Here is a 22,650-nt window from a genome sequence, read left to right on the forward strand (position 1 = left end):
GGAGGCAGACAACCGTGAGGTGGTAATTCTAGTTTTTGATAAACAAGCCCTATTTTGATGCTTTTATGCACTCTGTTAGAGTTAGAATTAGAAAAAGGTCTGCGGGCCACAAGTTGAGTATCACTGCCTTACGGGCAGAAAGTAACAAGAGGGAGGAAAAACGAGGAGGAGGAGGAGGAGGAGGAGGAGGAAGAAAAGGCTGATTCAAAGAATGCAGTTTGCCTTGAGCAGCTTTCAAGAATACAAAAATAACGATTGGAATTTTGTTTACACCGGTTATTTATACCTTATTATTCACTTTCTGCGTTTGTCTTGCTCTCTGCCTCTCTCCTTGTAGACCAGATTTTACCGTCTGTCCTTTGGGTTTATCTCTTTCCCTTTGTGTGTCTCTGTTTTTCCTCATGCACATTCAGCTGCCAGTATTTTGATTGCCTGATGTGCTTGTGTCAGTTCTTCCCCGAGGGAAGGAAGTGCTCTCACTGTGAAGGATGTGATGTAAAACAGCCTCAGCATTCTTTTAATTCAAAGGCATCCTTTACCTACAGCATACTGTGCTGTTGAACTTCTAATCTCTGTTTTAAACCCATACCATGATGTGGCAATAGCAACAAGTTGATGCAGGTTTTAATGATGTTTTCCCCGTCTGTGTTTCAGGTACCCCAGTCAAGATGTGTATTGTTCAGAGCAGAGCTCGTCTGGCCCTGGTCAGTCTGCGGGGGACAAAACCCCTGAAGGCCAGAAGCAGGAACAGGAGCAGGACTCCACGCAACACAAGGTGTGTTCAATATTTATGCCTTTTTACATGTTTAGAAATCAGTGCATCAGTCACATTAAGCACGGCTTTATATAAACTGCTTTAATAATACTATTGTAATAAAGAACACAAATGTTTGATAAAAGCTATTTTCTAGTTGTTTCTAAACAGAAATAGATTAAATATTCACTTTATGGTTGTTTGCCCTGAGATGCTGAAGGCTCTGGATGTTATTGGGCTGTCTTGGCTAACAAGCATTTTCAATGTCACGTGGAGGTCGGGGACTGTGCCTGCAGGACGGCAGACCGGGGTGGTGTTTCCCATTTTTAAAAAGGGTGACCACAGTGTGTGCTTTAATTATCAGGGTATCACACTGTACTCAACCTCGGTAGTGTCTAGAGAGGAACCAGAAAACTGGGGAAACTCTCATAAAAGGGTTAAGGTTAGGCATTGATTTTGAATAGTTAAGGTTAGGATAGGTCTTTGGGCAGCGAGTCTCGCAAGAGTTTTTGCAAGTTTTTGCAGATCTCAGATCAGTTTTCGCAATTTGCAGGTTCCCCTCTAGACACAACCCTCAACCTCCCTGGGAAAGCTTATGCCAGGGTGCTGGAAAGTTACCTTGCACGGCAGCTGGATTCTCGTGATGTTTTCTTTTTCATTTATTTTATATTGACAGGTGGTTCATCCAATCACCTGCCAAGTATTTTTTTTTAAAGTACCTGCCCCTTTTCGAAACAGTTTCCAATGACGGCTTCTCGGATGGTTCTGTGTAACAAACCATCTGGCGAGTCAGGTTAGCTGGAAAGGAGGCTGATTGTCAAACCTCAGATCGAGGAGGAGCAATGCGGATTTCATCCCGGTTGCGGAACAGTGGACCAGCTCTTAAACCTTCCAGGGTTACTAGAGGGATCATGGGAGTTTACCCACCCTGTCTACAAGTGTTTTGCGGAAGGTGTCCCCCCGGGAGTATCGAGTACTTGGGCCGTTGTTACGAGCCATCTAGTCCTTACATCACCGGAATGAGAGCTCGCGTGAGGAGCTCACATATCCGAAGGGAGCTCAGAGTTTAGCCACAGCTCCTTCACATCGTAAGGAGCCAGTTGAGTTGGTTCAGGCATCTGATCAGGATGCCTCCTGGGCGCCTTCCTTTGGAGGTTTCCCAGCGCACGTCCAACTGGTAGGAGAAGAGTCCAGAACATGCTGGAAAGATTATATATCTCATCTGGCTTGGGACTACCTTGCTTAGCCTGCTGCCACAGCGACCTGGTCCAGGATAAGCCTCAGAAAATGGAAGGATGGATATTCAGTGTGGTTAACGTTGCTGGTTCATCTTGTTGTGGGACCGGTTGTGGGATGGTGAGCAGTATTATTAGACTCACTGCTCGTGGTGAAATGTTGTGAGCTAGCAGAACACCAGGAGGATAGTGGTAGGAGTGGGGTCACGCACTTTAGTGACCTACTAACCCCTGGTGAAAAGTAGGAGGCAACGTGTGCATGGTGGAAGGGTGAGGGGTGTTGCATAAATCATTGTTGCTCCCACCACGGTGGGCGTTCATGAGGACAACATATCAGTGGGTTCACCATATCTCTCTACCTTTACGACTGGTAATCTTGCTGTACGATTGAAACTGTGTGAGGGTCGCTCGCAAATAGTGAACATCATGTTCAGTACATGATGATTAGAGCCTTTTACAGGTAAAAAACATACTTAGAAAGCAGACAAGTTGCACGTTGTCAAGAACATGAACTTCTCTGTATAATGATTTATAGAGGTGAGGTTGTAATAAAGGTCAGGACCTGCCCTGTGTTGTTGAAATTCAGAGTATACACAGCTTTCCCAATCCTCTGCTTTCTTGTCCTCTTTGCAGTATGGCTGTAAAAATTAATCGATTTGTTGTCAACTACTAAATTAATCACCAACTATTTTGATAATTGATAATTGGTTTGAGTAAAAATCCTCTGATTCCAGCTATATAAATGGGAATATTTTCTGGTTTCTTTACTCATCTATGACAGTAAACTGAATATCTTTGAGTTGTGGACAAAACAAGACATTTGAGGACGTCATCTTGGGGTTTGGGAAACATTTTCACCATTTTCTGACGTTTTATAAACCAAACAACTAATCAATTAATCAAAAAATAATAATCTACAGATTAATCCTCAATGATAATAATTGTTAGTTGCACCCCTACTCATAATACGGCACTGATTGAGACTGATCGACATTTTTCACCATTTTCTGACATTTTATAGACCAAACAATTAATCGATTAATTGAGAAAATAATCAACAGATTAATCAACAATGAAAATAATCGTTAGTTGCAGCCCTACTCTGCCCTGAAAAATATTGGAGACTAATCCATCTTAAGTCAGTCTGTCTTGTAACAAGAGCTTGCCTAAGTTGAACTGATGCTGGGCGTCTGGGTTAAATATGTGATACCCTCAGCTCTTATGAATGGGCCCTCAAAGTTGTGTGAGTGTGTGGTAATGTGTGCATGAGTATTAGAATGAATGATAATTTGGGGAAGCGAGTGTGTTTTGGTATGCATGTGTGAGCCCAGAAGAAGGAGAATCATTGTTAGTGGTCCAGAAACAAACAGGCGTGCAAGGGCAGTTCAACAGGCCTGGCAGTCTGTCATCGGCCTTATAACACAACTCTTTGTTCATCAACAAAAGGCTTTTTCACAACCTGAGAAGATGCAAAGACCTTTTGCATTCGACATTTTCACACAAAGTGCTTTTTTTTAAGTAAACATAATTCATTTATAATATCTTGCAAAGAGTTTGAATTGTCATCCTGTGACCTTGTCAATGGTATTTATGTTATGCTATGTTGTAAATGTTGGATTTTTTTTTTTCTCCCTAGGTGTTGGAAGAAAGGACGACACACACATCATATGATATTGGTCTAGAGACGGAGAGAGCAGAACTAGAGAAGCTTGCAACACACAATGTACACCAAGAACAGGTAACGTCATTTAACCACAATCTCAAAACTACTGTATGAATATTAGCGATATTGGCAAAATTAGCATAAAAATATACAGTAGAACCAAGATTTAAGATTTAAAAACATTAGTATGAGCATGAGTAGAGATCAGGGTCTTTCAACTAATATTCATAATATTATTATTATTATTATTAATTGTCACGGCTCTGAACTGATGTCTCCCTAAATTAATTTTGAAGCAGTAACATTACATTAATTCTAGGGTGACGTTTCCTCCTAAAATCGACTATAAACCACATTATAAAGCTGATTTTAAAAGTAACTTCTTAGCATCCTTGTCACTTTTTTCACTCCTGATGAGTTTGCGTCCAAGTTGTCTCTACAGTGCACACATAATGTTTATTGATGGTAAATGCAGGGTCAAATTCAATAAAACTCAATAATAGTGTTGGTGTAGTCTAGTTTGTCGATTTTTTTTCTTTTGTCGCAGGCCCGCAGTAATGGTATTATGTTTTCCTTTTAGAGGTATTAAAAAGGTCTTAAATGTCATTAGATTTGTAAATGTGCAGATACCCTGAATGGCTATTGGTGGATTCACCAGACGATTTGTACACAAGAACATTTAGTGAAACTATCATTAGTAATATGGACGTGATAAAGTGTCTCTTTACTCCGTTAGAAAGTTCCAGTATAATGTTTATGCTACATTGTAAATGTATAATAACCACACATGATTGTCATGAACAATGATTTCGACATATCTCCTACTTTTATTCAAACTCCTTTTTGTTTTTTAGAATGACTTGAACTTGAACTGGTTCAGGTTGTAAACAAGGTTGAGCTAAAGCTGTAGAAATGTAATCAAAGAAAAAGTTGATGGATTATCTTTTATATGTGAATGTTTTTATGTTTTCTCTCACCAGACTGTGAATCCTTTGGAAGCTGAAGTGGAGGAGACCAAGCCTGACCCGGAGTCTGATACTGCACCTGTTGCTCCTGAGCCAGAACCCCACCCAGACCCGCAGGCCGATGTGGACCCGCAGACAGACACACAGGACCATGACCAGGAAGTCCCCGCGTCCTCCACTCCAGAACCAGTTCCAGCACAGGACCAAGTGTCCACAGACGCCCCGGCCCCAGCAGAGATCGTCAGTGACGCCCCTGCTGCGCACACCGGCCTGGACTCGCACCCAGCCACATCCCCAGATGAAGCTGAAAACACACCTACCTCACAGAGCGCCGGCCAGACCCACACAGGGTAAGCTCACATCCACTTCCTCATACCAGAGACCTTTTCTCTGGTATCAGAAGTTGGCTATAACCACAGAGGAGTCACATTGGCAAACGAAAATAAGAAAATGCATGTTCCTCTTATGATGGTTAAAGCCAATTTCAGATATAATGAAGGTGTTTTCCATTTCACATTTTATATTTTTCTTGGTTAACTTTCGTTCCCATCAGTTTTTATTTAAATTATTTAGTTTTTTTAATTTAACCACTGTTAATGACGGAACACAAACTGAAAGAGAAGCTCAAAGGAGAGCTGGTCTGACAATCTGGATATTTCAAAGAACTGGTGGCCAGCGTCGATAAGTTACACGGAACTGATCGTATACAGTGACATTTTGTCTAATGGACTTTCGTGGACCTTGTCAAAGATCGCCTGTATGGACATGGAACTTTGACCAAGATTAGTCTGCATATCCTCGAACCGTCAAGAAGAATACGTCCATCCAGTGTCAACTCCTTTCTCGCGCACATCAGCTGCCCCGCCAGCCAGCGACCTCTCCACCCCCCTTTTGTCCATCCATTTCTTTCTCTACTTTCTCCTCCTTCTCATCCCCATCCCTTCCTCTCTCCCGCTCCACCCTCCTCTCTCTTCCCTCCCCAGTGTAAGAGGGTGTGGTGTAAACGCCATGTCCTTTCTTTCCCTCAGTGCGGTGCGGGTTGCCAGTGCAGGAGATGAACTCCCAGTAGACAACTTTGTTTTTGCTGCGCACTCTGATTCACAGTGCGGGGTTGTTCCCCCCGAACTGGCAACCTGTGAAAACTTCCCTTTTGGCAGGCCTCTGTTTAGGTGAGTTTCTAAACCCCCAGAAGCCAATCAAAGCACAGAGAAAGGTAATCAAGGTACAAGCTACACCTTTCTGCTGTGCGCAACCGTCGACCGCTGGCCTTGCTCTCCACTTACCTCTGCTTTTTAAATTTTTTATTTCTTTTTCCATCGTTTTGCCTGCTCACAACCAAGGACTGTCAATTCTGTCAAATAAATTGAATATTCTTTGTAGAGTACTTATTTGTGTTCTTAACTTTTCTTTATCCTCTCTCCATTACATCTCTTCCCTCCAACTCCTTCTCCCTTGGCCCCATGTCTGTCCTATAGTGTGGATGAGGCTGGCATAGAGGACCAGCGGTCAGACCAGAGCCACAGCTCTGGTCCTGAAGCAGAGGTCCAGTCTACTCCCGGCCCCGTGGACCAGGAACAACAACAACAACAGCAGCAGCAGCGACAGGAGCAGCTGGAGGATGGGCTGTCTGATTTGGACCAGGAGGGCAACACTTCTCAAAACCACCGAGAACAGCAGGTCAGCAGCTTGTGGTTCACAAACATTCCTCACATGTATCAGTGCATTATAAGTTCAATGGAGAAACATCCAACGCTTTTTAGTAAATAGTAAAAGTTGGCGCTTTCTTCATAAGCAAAACAATGTGGAGGTCTACAGATTCTACATGAATGCAGGACTTCCACGACTCTAATGAGTCCCAGTGAAGTTTGGAGTAGAATGTGGATCTTTTCAGTAGGCATGGGCAGAGACGTTACAGTGCTGCAGCTAAATTTAACTGTTTGATCCTAATCAGATATACAGATATGGAAAGGTGGTGAAAACCACAGCTGTCAGCTTACTGGGCATCTTGTCGGTCTTTTTATTGAACAAGGCAAAGTCGACGTGCATGGTTCAGGTGACACAATAGACATCCTGCTAAAATGTTTTCATTAAAAGCGTATGTTATATTATTACACTATTGTGCACAATTTCCGTTCTCAACGTTACAGCGCACATTCAACCCATTGGGATAAAATTATGATCAGTGTGCCAGCGTATTTTTTCAATTGTTCCCAATGAGGAGAGAGCATATGCACCTCGAGAAAAAGCGCTACACCCAGCGTGTTTTGTCACAGCACTCTGCCTTTTTTGTGCGGCCGCTCCCATCGCTTCTAGTTGAAAATCTTTGAACTTTTCATCGTATCAGACAGACACTATCATAACAAAGCCCATTTGTGGGAGCAGAACGGCTGCGCGGACACTGAATGTTGCTTGTTAGTGTTGTGCTTTAATCGCCGTACGTGTTGTCACCCACAGATCGTCCTCCTTGCTCTACAGCTGTCAGATTGAGCGGTGACAAGCTCGTCCATCCAAAATATGAGGGCACGCATCCTCCGGTTGGTGCTTGTGGTGAAAAAACAATGTCAAACAAATAGATATTAGTCCAAATAGATAATAAAAAGCAACGGGGCGATGCTAGTCTAACATACAACGATGGTTATAGTGGTGATATTGTTGTGATAGAAACATTTAAAAAACGATGCGAGCACTTTTCCGATGACACGGTCGTGGTTGCTTTTCTGCCAGAAAAAGACGCTATGATGGATGCTGTGTGGATCATTTTGCATGGTCAGTCCTTTTCCACACATTTTAAGTAAAACATGTCCTCCTCACAACTGCTGGCCAAATTGCCATGAAAGTTATAAATATTCAGCGTGCACAGCTGTTCTAGAAAAGGGCAGCTTTTGAATGATTCAAATGCTGAGTCAACTCGCTGCTTTCAGTTGCTTTTGTCACGGTTGAAGGATAATGAAAGACGAGTGTATCCGGGAGAATTTACTTATTTTCAGGGGGGTTGTGTGTGCATTGTGTATTTGCCAAGATCTGGTGACTAATCTGTATGCGGCTGGAAATGATTCCTTCTAAAAACGTGCTGGGGTGTTTACATAAGAGGCCGTCTAGGTTGGTGGATTTCTGGGATCAGACTGGCTTGTGAGGTCCAAAGGGGTGCTTACATAATCCATCAAAACATTATTCACAGCTCAGTGCATCTCAATGCTTTTAGTGGCCAGAGGCTAGCTGACTACCATGCGTGTGTGTCAGTGACTGGTGGTCATAGCATGCAATTCATGTAGTAGCTCACTGATGCCAGAATACAAATAATCTTGGTCATATTTACCAATATAAGATTGATTTACAATGTGCTGTGCTCTTGTATGCCAAGCTATCAGCATATTAGGGCATTAGGTGATTGTAGTTTTGGTGATAGATACAGTTTGTTTGTAAAGAACTGTGTGTGTGTAATACACCGGTCTCTGTGTTACAGGAAGGGCATGGCAGTACTGTCAAGGAGAATGATCCCTCAGTGCCCAGCAAAGAAGACATCCCCACCTTCGACGAGTGGAAGAAACAAGTCATGGAGGTGGAGAAGGAGAAAAGTGAGTGCATAAATTATTTAACACACATTTAGATGCATGCGCACAAACGGAAAGAGAGACATCACATCAACTAAGTGCAATGTCCCATTACGTTCTGTTTTAAAGGTAAAATATTTAACATTTTTCTGCTTTTAAAATGTCTAAAAAGGACTAGACCTATGTTATATATTTTTTTGAGTTGTGTATTAAATTCTCACAAATGTTTCGAACAATTTTCAAACCTGATAAATCTGTAATTTTAATCAAGGTAACGGACGGTGCGTTTCATTTGGTCGCCTGTCAATGGCGTCATATCCTCTTTGAGCATGCGTCAGCGTTGTGGTTGTCTGCCAGAAGATGTCATAAATTGACTTTTTATCCAGTTTTAAGCCACATTTTTTACGATATACTTTTAAGATCTTAGTTGTTTTTAACAATATATTTTAACCCGATGAAGGTTTTTAGTCATCTGACGTCTGGATCTTAAGTTATCTAACGTTTTATTCAGTGTTTTTACTGGTTTTAATCACCGGGTCCATTTGTTTTGGAGAGGAGGAGACCTCTGCGGATAATTCGGCTCTCGGTTAAAACCTCCTGAACGTCTGGATCTTAAATTATCAGAGAAACAAGCTCAGCAAATATTAGTGGCAGCTCTGCTCGCAGCCCCTCCGGGACGTCCTGTGTCCGCTGAACAGCATCAGAGAAACACCATTTTTTTAACCTGAAACTGATTTAATCAGTTATATTACCGGCTCTAATCACTGTGTCCATTTGTTTTGGAGAGGAGGAGACCTCTGCTGATAATTTAGCTCCCGGTAAAAACCTCCTCAACGATGAACACTGACCAGGAAAAACTGACAAGACAACAACTCCCATGATCCCACGCTACTTCACAACGTCACCAAACTCCGTCTTTTGTTATTAGAAAATCACATATTGTGCGTTTTAAGTTTGGGCCCTTGCTTCAAGGCTTTTGGTCTCTCAAAGCTGGATAACTCAGAGATGAGCCTAATGATGTTAATCTCACTTTGTGACGCGGGCCCAGGCACAGTTTGCAGCATTGCCTCTGTAGACAAAGGAAGCCTTCTCATGTCAGCTTTAATCTACATCTCTTCTTATTGCCTCTTTGTCCTTCTTACAACTAGCTCATTATCCACCTCTCGTGTCATGTCTCTTTCTCTTCCTTCCTCATGTTCTATTCCTGTCTATCTATGTCACCATCTCCCTCCCTCTCTCTTCTCTCTTTCTGCCTGGACACGCCATGTGCAGTGGTCAGCAGAGCGTGTGTTTATGTGCTGTTGCGTAATCTCTTTACTGGTTCCCCTCACGCAACACACTTTTTTTGTTTTCCAGTGTCGGTAATGGGTCTAATGTCACACTCCCTCTGTCCAGGTCAGTCTCTCCATACCTCAACCAGCGGCACCCCCCATCCAGTGAAGAAGGTCCAGAAAAACTTCAAGAATAACTACGCCTCTGTGGAGTGTGGTGCCAAGATACTCTCTGCCAACAACGAGGCCAAGGTTAAACACGCATCACCTCTCTGTCCCGTTTCCTACACACAAACACATACACTGACACAGCTGTCCGTCGTACTGTCATGTTGTATCAGCAGAAACTTGTGATGATGATGGTGGATGCTAATTCTCTCTGTCGTTCTTCTGTCTCGTATTCAGAGCACTTCAGCTATTCTCATGGAGAATATGGACCTTTACATGCTAAATCCTTGCAGCAACAAAATCTGGTGAGTGCACTGACACACACTACTTGTAGCCTGATTTTAAAGTTTCATATGAGTTTATCTTTTAATAAACATTCTCTATCTACCTCCCTCCAGGTTTGTCATAGAGCTCTGTGAGCCTATTCAAGTCAAGCAGCTGGACATCGCTAACTTTGAGCTCTTCTCATCAACACCGAAAGACTTTTTAGTTTCCATCAGTGACAGGTATAGTTCAATTTCAACCAATATTAAAATTGATTGACGTGTTCTCAAAGGCATGTGGTGGTTGTGTGTGACAAACAAAAAGCTCTGAATTGGGCTGAGCCACAGTATGTGCAGGCCTCCAGTCCAATTTCTTGCTGTGCATCATCACCTGCAGTCGATTAACAATTGAGATAATGCATGTATTGTACTGGATTATTGAAGAACAGTAGAGGAAAGCAGTGTTTTCAGTACCTTGTGATTCAAGTCAATCTTATTTAAATAGCCCAGTATCACAAATCACAAATTTTTATCTCAAGGTGCTTTACAATCTGTAGAGGAAACAACACTTAGACCTTCGGTTGAGATAAGGAAAAGCTCTAAAAACAACCCTTTTAAAGTCAGTGTTGATGGTAAATGTAGTCGATTGAAGCAATAAATTCCTCAGTGCTATATTGACTGAGAAATCTGAGTTTGCAGTTGAAAAATCTGTTCTTCCTGCATCCAGCGCATCATTTTTATGTGATAGTGATGTAGTTGGAGGTAAGGAAGAACTGCAGGCTGCTATTTCAGCTTGGATTTCTAGTCTCTGTGTCTGGGTAGCCAAGGGGGTGCCGTGCTTTAGATGCCGCTCAAAAACAGAACTTCTTGAACCCGGTCGTCCATTGTGTAAAGAAAGTAAAAAAAAAAAAGGAACTTCCTTATTCTCCTTGCTTGTATTGCAAACTAGTTGCGTTTCCAACAGCAAAAGTGGTTTCCCAAAATATGAGTGCAGAGGATGACTCGGATATTCAGCCGTATGCATTGGAGCCAGAGTATAAGGGCAAAGAAATGCAGCGGAAAGAGGCCGAGGTTGCGGCCGCATTAGCCGTGCAAGATGATACGGCTGGCGAGGACCCTCCAGGTGTCAGAAGCTGGCACGCAATGCTTCCTGGTACATGTAGGCACTGCCAGCATGGCTCCATGAGCAGGAGAACTCAGCCTTCTCGGTCGATTATCACACACTGAGGAATTTGTTGCTTCAGTTGACTGCATTTACCATCAACACTGATTGGATATCCACATAAAAAGGTGGTGCATTTTCCCTTTTAACAGGTAAAAATATGGAAGAAACCACAGGAAGAGCAACTGAGGAGGGATCCCTCTCCCAGGACGGAGAGACGTGCAATAGATGTCGTATATACGGATTAGATCAACATAATGAAATTACAGTATAGACATTCAGGATGACAAAATTATTTATAAACGTATATAAAGAATAGATCCGGGAGGATGTCGATTAGCTGCCAGGTGTTTGAACTCTTTCAGGAAACATAGATAGGAAGAAGTAGTGGTAATCAGATTTAGCATGCACAGAAACCTGCAGTTATCATATTTCTTAGTCTGAATCATGGCTGCACCATATGAAAACCACCAACCAGGACTCGTTAAAATCATCTTCATCCTGCTGTATTATCAGTTCTAACTTTAGTGCTGCAAGAGCTGGTGTTGTCTGTGATTTATTTCTGGCATCGTCTTGCACCACAACTCATAAATTCCACCCTCTGGCGTGGAAGGACGGACCTCCAGTCACACGGCGTACAGTGGCATTTACACCCAGCCTTTGAGAACATGCCAGATTGTGTGTTGAAGAACACTGTAGCCCTCACATACGCACATCTTACTCTTCTCTCCTTCTGTCTGCAGGTATCCTACCAACAAGTGGGTAAAGCTCGGTACTTTTCACGCCCGTGATGAGCGCATAGTCCAGAGCTTCCCGCTGGATGAACAGCTTTATGCTAAATATGTGAAGGTACTGCTTTTTTCTTCCTCCTGCTTTAACAGTACACTTATGTCTCAAGGAGAGGAGCGATAAACAATGGGTTTATTCATTCTCAGTAGTATATTACAGCTCTTAGCCGATGAATATACACACAGACACATTCATACAGTATACATGGCTGTATTTAAAGCTCAGGGGACCCTCTCATGACTTCATGGAGACTTAGCCATGCCATCAGCGCTGCCTGCAAACCCCTCCCTCTACTGGATGAAGAAATGTGACTCTGTGTAAATGACTAGGAGGGCGTGTGTCCATGACAGACTCTCACTTGTAAGAACTAAAGAGCAGATATAGACATTACTGTTTGGTTGATTTATGTTTGAGATTTGGGTGTCACAACTCATCGGGCCAAGTTGGTGCAGGTCTGTTGTAGTTTGTGCCAAATGCTGTCAGGAAATGAAGTCATCAGTTTGTGACGTTAAAGGATTACAACTGTTTTCCTTCTGAGTGTTGAAATCACTGACAGTTGTTCCCACTAAGATTTGGACTTTAAGACGTTTGATTTTTTACCATCTCTGCATCTCTACAGCCCCGATTTCACCCAAAAATAAAGGCCCAAACGCACTGGAAGCGTCTGGCGCCTGTGTTTTGAAGTACACCTATTTGTTTTAAATGGCCGAACACGCACCAAAAGCGTTACGAGGCACGTCTAACTGCTTTGACACCCCTACTCCCATCTTGTTTCCATTTTGGAGCGTCAAATTAGGACCCAGCGACCAAAGCTGTTTATTCTGCAAAAGTTGTATTTTCCTTTTTGAGCTACAAGGATGTCGCTGTTAATTAATGTCAGTTCTGTTTGTGACTTGATGGCAGACCAAAATAAAACTTGGCTGTTGTCGGTTTTGTGTGCTCTCTGCAGGACGGTGTCTGTTCTCAGCCAAAAGATTGTTAATGTGGTAAAAGAAGCTTCACTCTGTAACACCCCAGTACAACAGCGTGTGTTTTTGTAGTCCCAACAACTCCAACAGAGTGACACAGTGTCTTCTATCCAGCAGATCAAGTGACGCCAATTTCACGTTAAACTTAAACTTTCATCTAGGGTTCCGGTTATCATATCAATAATTGTATCTAATCCACTCTGTTGTTTTGAACCAGGAAAACCTCCATTATTTAGATCAAGTTGAAAGATGGAGTATCTGTAATATACAAAATGTTCCCTGAATAGCAACCTTTTCCTAAAATACTGCTGGTTCTGTGGTGGTGGCCTTTCAAATGTGATGCCTGCAGTGCGCCACAGGAGCATCAATTGACGCGCATCATTTATCGCTTTCAGTGTTTAAGTGTTGATGTAATAACTTCAAAGTATCTGTGCTTTTCTAAACTGTCTCTCCCCTCACACTTCTACCCTCAATGTTGCTCACTAAATATTCACTGTGCAGACTTGTTAAACAGTTGATTAATACTCGGATGATTATCCTTTTTAATGTGGGTGTTATGTGCGATGTGCTTACTGTGATTCATGTGCTCTATTATGAAATAATTGTGTTTTTATTACATAAACTGATTTTTGTCTAGAAAGTTCCAGGATTATCTGCTTTAGTTACCGCACTGATCTAAGCAGCTGAACACTGTTATGTCTCGTTTCATCTGTCCTGAGCTTGTCTGTCTGTCTGTCTCTCTGTCTTCCTTGTGCTTCTGTCTAACTGCTTGTTAGAAACCTCTTTGTAGCATCTTGCCTGTGGACTGTTATAGGACAACGATCCAGCGTGACACCAGCAGTGTGTTTGTCTTATGAGAGAGCCAGACTGTAACCAAATGCTTGACTTGCTTGTAGCTTGAATCAGTCTTTACTGATTTCTTTCTCTTTGTTTTATTTCTCTCTCTCTCTCTCTCTCTCCTTCTGTCCTTCTGCTGTCTTCCTCTCGCATCAGATGTTCATCAAGTACATAAAGGTTAGCACTCTTCTCTCTCTGTCAGAGGTTATGGTGCGCTGTGAAACACACTCTTGTAATGGTCATACTGTACACTGTAATGGGTGAGCTTTGGCAGAGCATCATATTTAATGCATGTGAAAGATCTTATAAACTAGTAGAAAATGTTTGGCTATTCTAGTATTTCACATATTTGGTGGATTATGGGTTTAAGGAGTGGGCACACATAATAATACACATATTATAAGCACTGGTGGAGGATATTTTTAACAGTTTATCTGTTTTCCCTGCAGGTTGAACTCCTCTCCCACTTTGGATCAGAACATTTCTGTCCACTCAGTCTCATCAGGTAAGATAATAAATAACTCTTCACAGTTCCCTTTCTATTCTAAGGCCTCTCTTTCTGATTTCCTAACTCTAAATTGGCATTGAAGGACCAGTGTGTGGGATTTAATGGCTTCTAGCGGAGACCCAGTGTTTGGTTTGTCCATTCTGGGCTACTGTAGAAACCCCATGGAAGAGGACCCGCTCCCTATGTAGATATGAAGGGCTCATTCTAAGCTAAAACAAAATGATTCTTCTGCTGTGTTCACACTACGAGTGACAAGGCAGCAGGCTGCAAGTCATTTTCAGTGAAAGCCGGTGACATGAAGCTACAAACTGATGCCTGACACTCGTCGCTGCGTGACGCGCTACAAATCAAAGTTGAGGCCGGCCTCAACTTCTTTCAGCGCTCTAATGACACGATGAAGCATCGACCAGTCGTATGTTTTTGTTTCACCATTTCATTCCGTCTAATAAATGGAAGAAAAGCGTATTCTTGCCGTTTCCCAGTACTATTTAACGACATAACTACGTCATTGAGCGCTTGAGCAACACTTCAATGCTGGAGACTCTGCGACAATGTCGCTGGCCATACTTGGCTGTTTTGTTTCTTTGCCTCTCGTTGTGGGAACATAGCATTAGTTTCATGTGATCATACACTAATGAAAACATAATAATGATTATTACACCGCTTGGTTGAATACTCTATTCTGATTTGGTCAATTACAGCATTCTATGGTCTGTTGTGTCTTTATAACAGAGTTCTGATCTCTATACAGCGTGAGGACTTTTTTTAAATCAATAAAATCATTTTAAATCAATATTTTGTGTCAAACTATTGATTTCTTTAGTAAGTATCCGTGTAACAAGCGGGGTAATGTACAAGAGCCGGTCATAGTTGCAAAATGAACCCTGACAGGGTGAGCAGGACCCCGACATTATCCCTTACATGTTATATTCCATTTCTGCTAATAGATCCCCCGACATCCTACACACTGATCTTTTAAATAATGCAAACTTAAAGAGCTCATACACTTAAAGTATAGTTCCACTGCAGCTTACCCTGGGATGAACCATTAAGGTTACTGCCCTTCTTTCTTAAGAGATTAGAAACAGTGGTCGAGAACAGGAAATTGTTTGCATCTGTTCTCATAATCACACGCAAGTCATCTGACTTTGATTTTTACACTGGTGAATAATGAACTGTGCACAATGTTTTTTATCCTGAAGAATGACTCCAGTGTCTCAGTTCACACTTAATTGTACTATTATTCCAGGAACTATGCTGTACTATTAGATTATTTAGGTGATCTTTTGATAACCTCTCTTAGTGGTTGTTTGCTGTATTCACTCATCAAATCCATAGTGTGGTTTTTGAGATTGCCACACGTTCCTAGTCGACGTGTTTCTCCTGTTCACATGTAAGATTTACTCCAAAGTTCAAGCCCTCTCTTGTACACACAGTTTATCTCACAAACACACAAAGGTACATGTATCTACATGTCTGTCCCAGATCAGCAGGGTCATCGGGGGGCTTGTTCTGAAGGAAATGCTGGTGGGGTTTAAATGGGCTGTAAAACTGTAAAGTTTGCACAACATTTTTCTTCATATCTGATCTGAGCAGCATGTTTTAAAAAACTACCTTTCTACAGAAGCATTTAGCCACCTCTTCTGTGTCGTAACAACAACCCTTAACCTTTTCTGTGCGTAGGTTTGTTTGTGTAACACACTGTGTATGTGCGTGTTTGTTTTGTGTGTAGGGTGTTTGGTACCAGCATGGTGGAGGAGTATGAGGAGATAGCAGATTCCCAGTACCCTTCAGAGAGACTGGAGTACTTGGATGAAGACTATGGTAAGATGGTGACCGGTTCTGTCTTTGAGTGAGAACTGTTAAAGAATATCTTGTCCAATTTTACTCAACTAACAGAAGAGGACGAATGCACCTACTAACATGAACACTACATGCGCTGCAAATTACTAGACCACAAAGGACCCTGAGAAGAGAGTCAAATTACATTCCTGACCTCCAACTTAGTCACCAAGTAACTTGTGCTGGAGTTAACTATTAATATCAGCCGGCCTTTTGCAGCAGAGTTCCCTCTATCCACTCCTCAAATATGAAAAATGTAAAATTCCATAAAAGCACAAAAACATTTATTTACTGTTGAATGTTATGTATTTTTATTGTGTGTATTTTTATTGTGTGTATTTTGCTAGATATAACCTGCAGTATGTCCTTTTCTGCAGACTATCCACCTGGCTACCAACCATCAGAGGACAAGGCCTCTAAAAACCTGCTTGGCTCAGCAACCAGTAAGTACACACACACAGAGACATATACTGTATACATACATATACGGCACAGCTACATTAACAAAGACTAATTTACAACGTTATGGTTGCCAACAGAAGATTGGATGAACTTCACAGATATTTAGATCCATTATGTGTTTAGCATTTGCATTATTATCGTTAGATTACTGAATCATTTAGACATTAACATTAAAGGGATAGTTTGGGTGTTTTGAAGTGGGGTTGTATGAGTTACTTCTCCATAGTCTGTGTATTACCTACAGTAGATGGCGGTCGGCACGCCCCCAGTTTGGAGAAACAGATACAAGGATATTTTCACCGCTTTACCTTGCCGTCAGACAGAAATTTCCGATGGCGACCTGAAGCAGTTATCTATGCTCTCTTCAAAACCACCAGACTCCTTTGACAAAAACAGTAATTTTGCCTTGCAGAACACGGGAGTTGCTGGTCTACCGCTGCCTCGATTTGTTAGTTGGTTCGTGTTATTGTATGACTTTGGTGAATCTGAACTAACCCTTTAACATACTAAAGTCACACAATAATACTAACTAACTAACGATTAAGGCGCGGTAGACCAGCAACTCCAGTGTTCTGTGAGGTAAAAAATATTGTTTTTGTCAATGGAGTCTGGTGGCTTTGAAGAGAGCATAGCCAACGTCTTCAGTTCCCCGTCAGAAAGGGCTGTCTGACGGCAAGGTAAAGTGCTGAAAATATTCTGACTATGGATAAGTACCTCATACAATCCCACTTCAAAACATCTGAACTATCCCTTTAACACCGTTAGGGGGTTTGGGGTTGCAGAAATTTTGCAGCTTGCACCAGACATTTTTTTTTTTAACCACACACACACATGCGCAAACACACTGGTGCCCCTCTGTCTCCTGATTTTAGCAAAAGGAGGACTGGTGCACCACCACATATGAATGCTGTACACACAAACCTTCAGGGCTCAGACCATAAAACCACGAAAAACAGCAGACGAACACATCATTTCTGGCTTTAGATGGGCATGCTCGGAGGGGGACTGAACAAGGTAGAATGGGGACTGAAGGAGAAGCTGGAGAAGAAAGTTCAGGACAGAAAAGTAGAGGAAATAATGTTGAAGCGGCTCAGAAGAGCAGCATCAAAGAGGAGAGGAAGGGAAAAAGCAAAAGCACATGGCCTGTGGTTTCATTAACACATGTTTGGGCACATGCTGCTGCCTGTCAACTTATTAAACCAGGAACATCATGCCTTTCATAACAACTGTATTGTGTGTGTTCTTTTCTTTTAGATGCCATCCTAAACATGGTAAACAACATTGCTGCTAATGTGCTGGGTGGCAAACCAGAGCTGGAGGGTGGAGCAGCAATAGGAGGTACTCATTTGGACTTATTAGCAAACTGATTAGAATATTATATCCTGGGTTGGAAAGCTGAAATATCTGCATTCCCGAACTGTAATTTCCAGGAGAAATTGCCACATTCTGAGTTAACTAAACAATGTATTTAAAGGTCTCTTATGCGTGAAAATGTAAAAGTAAAAAACTGCTGTTCTGCCTTTACAACACTGTAGATTTCAGAGATGCTTGACACACAGTGACAGGCTTAATTATAGTTTAAGAAAGATGAAAGGGCCCAAGGTTATTCCATTATTGACCCAGCCTCTACATATTCTCTTTTATTAGAAACGTAAGTCCCTGACATGCATTCGCTTTTATTCTCTTTGAGCCACCACACCTTGTCACAGCTGAAAACATATCTATTTAATTTGGGCTATAATAATATTCTTCTTATTATTTTTTCTTTTAGAATTCTCTTATTCTTATTATTCTTAATGGTCTGTTTTTTTATTTACGTTCACTTATATATATTTTATCATCTACTGTCTTTTTATTGTCGTCTAATTTTCTTGTCTTTATTGTTTGTTCAAATATGTTGCATTTTTTTGTTATTATTAAGCACTTTGAGCTTCTTGTATGAAAAGTGCTCTATAAATAAAGTATATTTATTTATAAAGTAAAAATGGTTTATGCATATACAGTAAAAGCATTGATCGTTTCCAGATCAGCTCACGTAAAAAGAAAAAAAGTTTAAGATTTAGCATGAGTCACTCATCCAGTTTTAATGCCATTATGTACTCTGATCAGTTGGTATTCCATTAATCTATTTTTATAAACATTTTGTTTTTGTGCATGAAAACCATGCAGCAAACATGTAAATATCGAACCATAGTTTTCACACTTTGCTGAGGTGTAAATGTTAGTTCATTGCTGCTTCTGTAGATGCAACATCGCCAAAGATAATGAATCAAAAGGACGACTAACAACCGCTCCATACAGTGTATATAAACATTAGAGAAGAGACATATTCATTCAGTAGAACTACAGAAACACGTAGCTTGAGAATATTGCACAACACTAGTTGTTGTTGTTTTTGAGACCTTTTTAAAAATAGCATTATACTGTCCCTCTTTCCCTGCACTCTTCTCATACTCACACTGTTCAGCTGCCCCCTTTCCCTGTCTCTAACCACCGGCCCGCCTGTCCTTCCACATATTGTTTAAATTAACTGCCTTTTAAAACTGGGTCACTGTAATGTATTTCCTTTCCTAAAATGCGAGCATATGCGTAGCCTTGAATGTTCATGTGTATGTCGAGCTGAGAGAGCCAGATGTTTATTCTGCTGTTGGCAGGAGGTCTTTAGCAGCATTTCAGCAGAACTTTGACTGTCTGTGTTTTACTTCTTGGCAGAGAGGAGTATAGATGAATTAAGACTGAGAGGGGGCCGAGTCTGCTCCTTTTCCCTGTTCACCCCACAGAGAGTTGCATCAATATGACTCTCTTACTCAGCTTTTCCTCTGGGGCTTCGAGTTAAAGGGAAAACTAGATTTCACCTAGTTTATTTTCTTTATGCTCCTATATGATTTCTTTTTAGATTTGCATTTCTCTCTAAAACTAAAACAAGATTCTTCTGGAGCGAAGAACACTCGCTCCAAAAGGAGTTATACAATTTGTTTATTACGAACTACCACAAAAATCAAGTTCCCTTTTATTGAAATGGGAGTCCACAAAGTCGACCTTCTATTTATTGTCATAGTAGAAACTCTTTTTTACGGTTCCAGTTCTGATTTCCATTTACACCCGCAGAGTAAGCAGGGAAGAGAGAGAGAGTGGGAGAGAGATCGGTTCTAACTGGACTAGACTGGTTCACGGTATTTCTGACTTTCCTAAACATGGGCTCGCCAGCCACACTGTGCAGCGAAAAGGTTCTCTGTTCTACACTTTGCCTCCTACAGCCACGTTGGTGGAGTAACCTGCCACAGCCAAGCTATATGGTTCTGTCTGTGCACTCGTAAACAGCGACCAAGTGTTATCAAAGTCACGTTCTGAGTTTAACTGTTGTGTGTTTTTGTCTCAGCGCTAGGTAATATAACAGCAGTAGGGGATGAGAAGAAGGGGAGCGAAGAAGTTACAGCTGAAACGCCTCAGGACTCTGCAGTGTAAGACCAATTACAGACCAATAAACCTTTGCGAATGTCAATTTCCTTGTCACAGAAGGATGAGTTAGGGGCCGTGTCCACCAAAGAGTTTTTTCACAGCTGACAACACCAGTCGCTCTTCTGAAAACGCTCAGCTGAAAGCGTGTCTCCATTGGAGACGCAGCGTTTTTTCAGCTGAGACACTTTGGTTGCGTCTAGTTGCTATGATACGGAATATTCGCAGAAGGAAACATGTCGGCACAAGGTAGACAAGGCCTATCTCTGAATGAAGGGAAGGCTGAAGCACTTAGGGGGGGGACGACGGACCTGCCGGTCTATGTGGGTTCATGAGATTTTGTGGGCGAGGAAACATCTGGGCGAGTACGATCGTTTGGTTCAGATTCTGATCAACTTTATTATCCCATACGGGGACATTTGTTTGGTCGAGTGCTCCACACATGAGGACAACATAAAGTCCACAATAATAATGATAATAATATCTTAACATACACAATAAGATCAAAACATATTCATAATAAAACACATGTGTTCACGTCTAGGCTATTTGTCCAGCCCCTCTTCCACTGTGATTGGATGGCTGGGTAAAAAGTGACCGTGACAAGCTCAGGGTTTTACCCAAAGTCTAACAATTTTGCGACCAGAAAAAAACGCCAAACGTGCAGCACTCGGCGCAGAATGAACGGTCAGTGCCTTGTCACACTGCTACCGTTTTAAGCATAGCGTAAATACGCTGCACTACCATTGCAAAAAATTTAAAAAATACGCTGGCCTTAGGACACGGCCCCTTAAGCTAGAATACAACAAGTCTGGTGTTGTTTTACATCACTTTTCTTCTATAATCCTCCAAACAACACAGAAGCTCTGTTTATATGCTTCTAAATGTGTATCTCTCCTCCAGACTGGAGCCTGCAGAGCCAGAACACCCTGCAACCCAGGAGGACTCCGATGTCTCCGCTGACTCTTCAACACCTTCCCCCTCATCATCCGACTCCCACGAGGACAGACAGATTGTCACTCTGGTAGAGGAGGAAGAGGAGGAGGACGAAGAGCCCAGACAGTCTACTGTCACCCTGATGGAGGAGGAGGCAGAGGAAGAGGAAGAGAAGAGAGAGGAGGAGGCGACGAGGAGGGACGCAGACAGGAACCAGTGGGAGAGCCAGACGTACTGTCCTTTCTCCTCCTTCTCCTCCTTGTCTCTGTCCTGCATGGCCACCCTGCCGGAGCTTCTCCATCGCTGGTGCTGCGCCAGGTTGGCCAAGGAGAGACAACGCAACCTCAAACGGAGGCAGCTGAGCGCTCAAACACAGACGCACCCCGATGCAAACACCTCATCCCTCACATACACACCTCCACTGATCCCTGCCCCTGTTCCCACGCCTCTCAAAGAAGCCCTTCCCCTCACAGAGAAAGCTCCAGAGCCCGAGGTGCCTGTTAAGGGCCATAATGAGGGTGAGGTGCTCACCACCACAAACACTCACACCCCTGATGCACACACTCCAGAGCTCAACATCCTCCTAGAGCCCAGTAGGACAGCCACTATCCCCCCTCACAGTTTCTCAGACATCCACAGTTCCCTGACATTGCCCACCCCATCCCACGAAGAGAAGCTGCCTCCTCCCATTAAAGACGCAACCCTGGACCCTGTCCCCACTCCCCCCCTCCCAGCCGTCACTATCCCAGAGACGCAGCAGGCCAGCAGTGCCACCCCCACTATTACTGTCAGCTCCCCCCCACAGCCGGTAGCCTCTGAGACGGCCTCTCCTGGTGTTGTGGTTCCTCCTGTCAAGGAGCAGCCTGTTCAGCCTCTCCCCACTGCATCGAGGCCTGAGGACCTCATCCCCCCTCCCACTGAACTGCCACCAACTCCCCCACTGACTGACACTCACACAGACACAGTAAAGTCAGGCGCAGACAGTGGGGACTCACAGAGACACAGCGTCCAGGCCTCTCAGACTCATGGGGAACAGGTGGACTCTCTCTTGCACACCGGAGATCCCCATCGGGTGGAGGACGTGGTGTACGAGGACCTGTTGAGCACTAATGGGAATGGCAATGTCCACCGGACAGCTACAGACTTCTATGCAGAGCTGCAGAACGGAGGGGATTATAATGGCGGAGCGATGATGGGGAACGGCGCGTTATTGAACGGGGGAACGGTGCACGGCTCCAGCCAGAAGGAGAGCGTGTTCATGAGGCTCAACAACAGGATCAAAGCCCTGGAGATGAACATGAGTCTGTCCAGCAGATACCTGGAGGAGCTCAGCCAGAGGTAAACCACTGGACACAGTGAGCCTTAGAATTATATAGTAATAAACACGGCTGTCAAAACTGTGCAAAAATGACGTTCAAAGATTCGTTCTAAAAAAACAAACTATTCAAATATCTATTTTTGCGCATTACGTCCATAACACTGAGTCCTAACTTGACTAAAGCGACGCAGGACACGGTTTTGAGATGAAATTTGGTCGGACGCCCTGTTTTCTATATATTCCTGTTGCTCACTGTGAAAGAGCTGCAATGGACGAGGAATGGATGATTCATGAATTTGTGTGACACCCGTCATTCAGTGCCCACAAGGCAGACAGCTGCGGTAGTGCTGCTTTTAATTTTCATATTTAAATGTTTTTATTACTATTCAAAAATATATATTCAAATTTAGAATATTGGTTGACAGCCTTGGCAATAACTACATAGCACTTCTTTCAAGTTTGTTTTTTGATCGCTTAATAGATTGATAAGATAGTGCCATTA

General features: G+C 42.6%; 1 protein-coding gene across 5 annotated transcripts in view; it reads left to right on the top strand.

Annotated features, from left to right (window-relative positions):
• suco (SUN domain containing ossification factor) overlaps positions 1-22,650 on the top strand; it is a 52,341-nt gene that overhangs the window by 22,856 nt on the left and 6,835 nt on the right. For 3 of the 5 annotated variants that reach the window (XM_074635982.1, XM_074635983.1, XM_074635986.1), the window contains exons 2-18: positions 655-775; positions 3,626-3,727; positions 4,633-4,967; positions 5,646-5,786; positions 6,093-6,294; positions 8,081-8,192; positions 9,564-9,691; positions 9,845-9,912; positions 10,006-10,113; positions 11,776-11,881; positions 13,783-13,803; positions 14,076-14,131; positions 15,867-15,958; positions 16,354-16,419; positions 17,693-17,776; positions 19,818-19,899; positions 20,798-22,168. In XM_074635982.1, coding sequence (XP_074492083.1) covers positions 655-775; positions 3,626-3,727; positions 4,633-4,967; positions 5,646-5,786; positions 6,093-6,294; positions 8,081-8,192; positions 9,564-9,691; positions 9,845-9,912; positions 10,006-10,113; positions 11,776-11,881; positions 13,783-13,803; positions 14,076-14,131; positions 15,867-15,958; positions 16,354-16,419; positions 17,693-17,776; positions 19,818-19,899; positions 20,798-22,168 — 3,195 coding nt within the window. The remainder of the gene's footprint in view (positions 1-654; positions 776-3,625; positions 3,728-4,632; positions 4,968-5,645; positions 5,787-6,092; positions 6,295-8,080; positions 8,193-9,563; positions 9,692-9,844; positions 9,913-10,005; positions 10,114-11,775; positions 11,882-13,782; positions 13,804-14,075; positions 14,132-15,866; positions 15,959-16,353; positions 16,420-17,692; positions 17,777-19,817; positions 19,900-20,797; positions 22,169-22,650) is intronic. The other 2 variants (XM_074635984.1, XM_074635985.1) reach the window with 2 other exon arrangements.

The sequence above is a fragment of the Sebastes fasciatus genome, chromosome 5, assembly GCF_043250625.1.
Source record: "Sebastes fasciatus isolate fSebFas1 chromosome 5, fSebFas1.pri, whole genome shotgun sequence".
Taxonomy (NCBI): Eukaryota; Metazoa; Chordata; class Actinopteri; order Perciformes; family Sebastidae; genus Sebastes; species Sebastes fasciatus.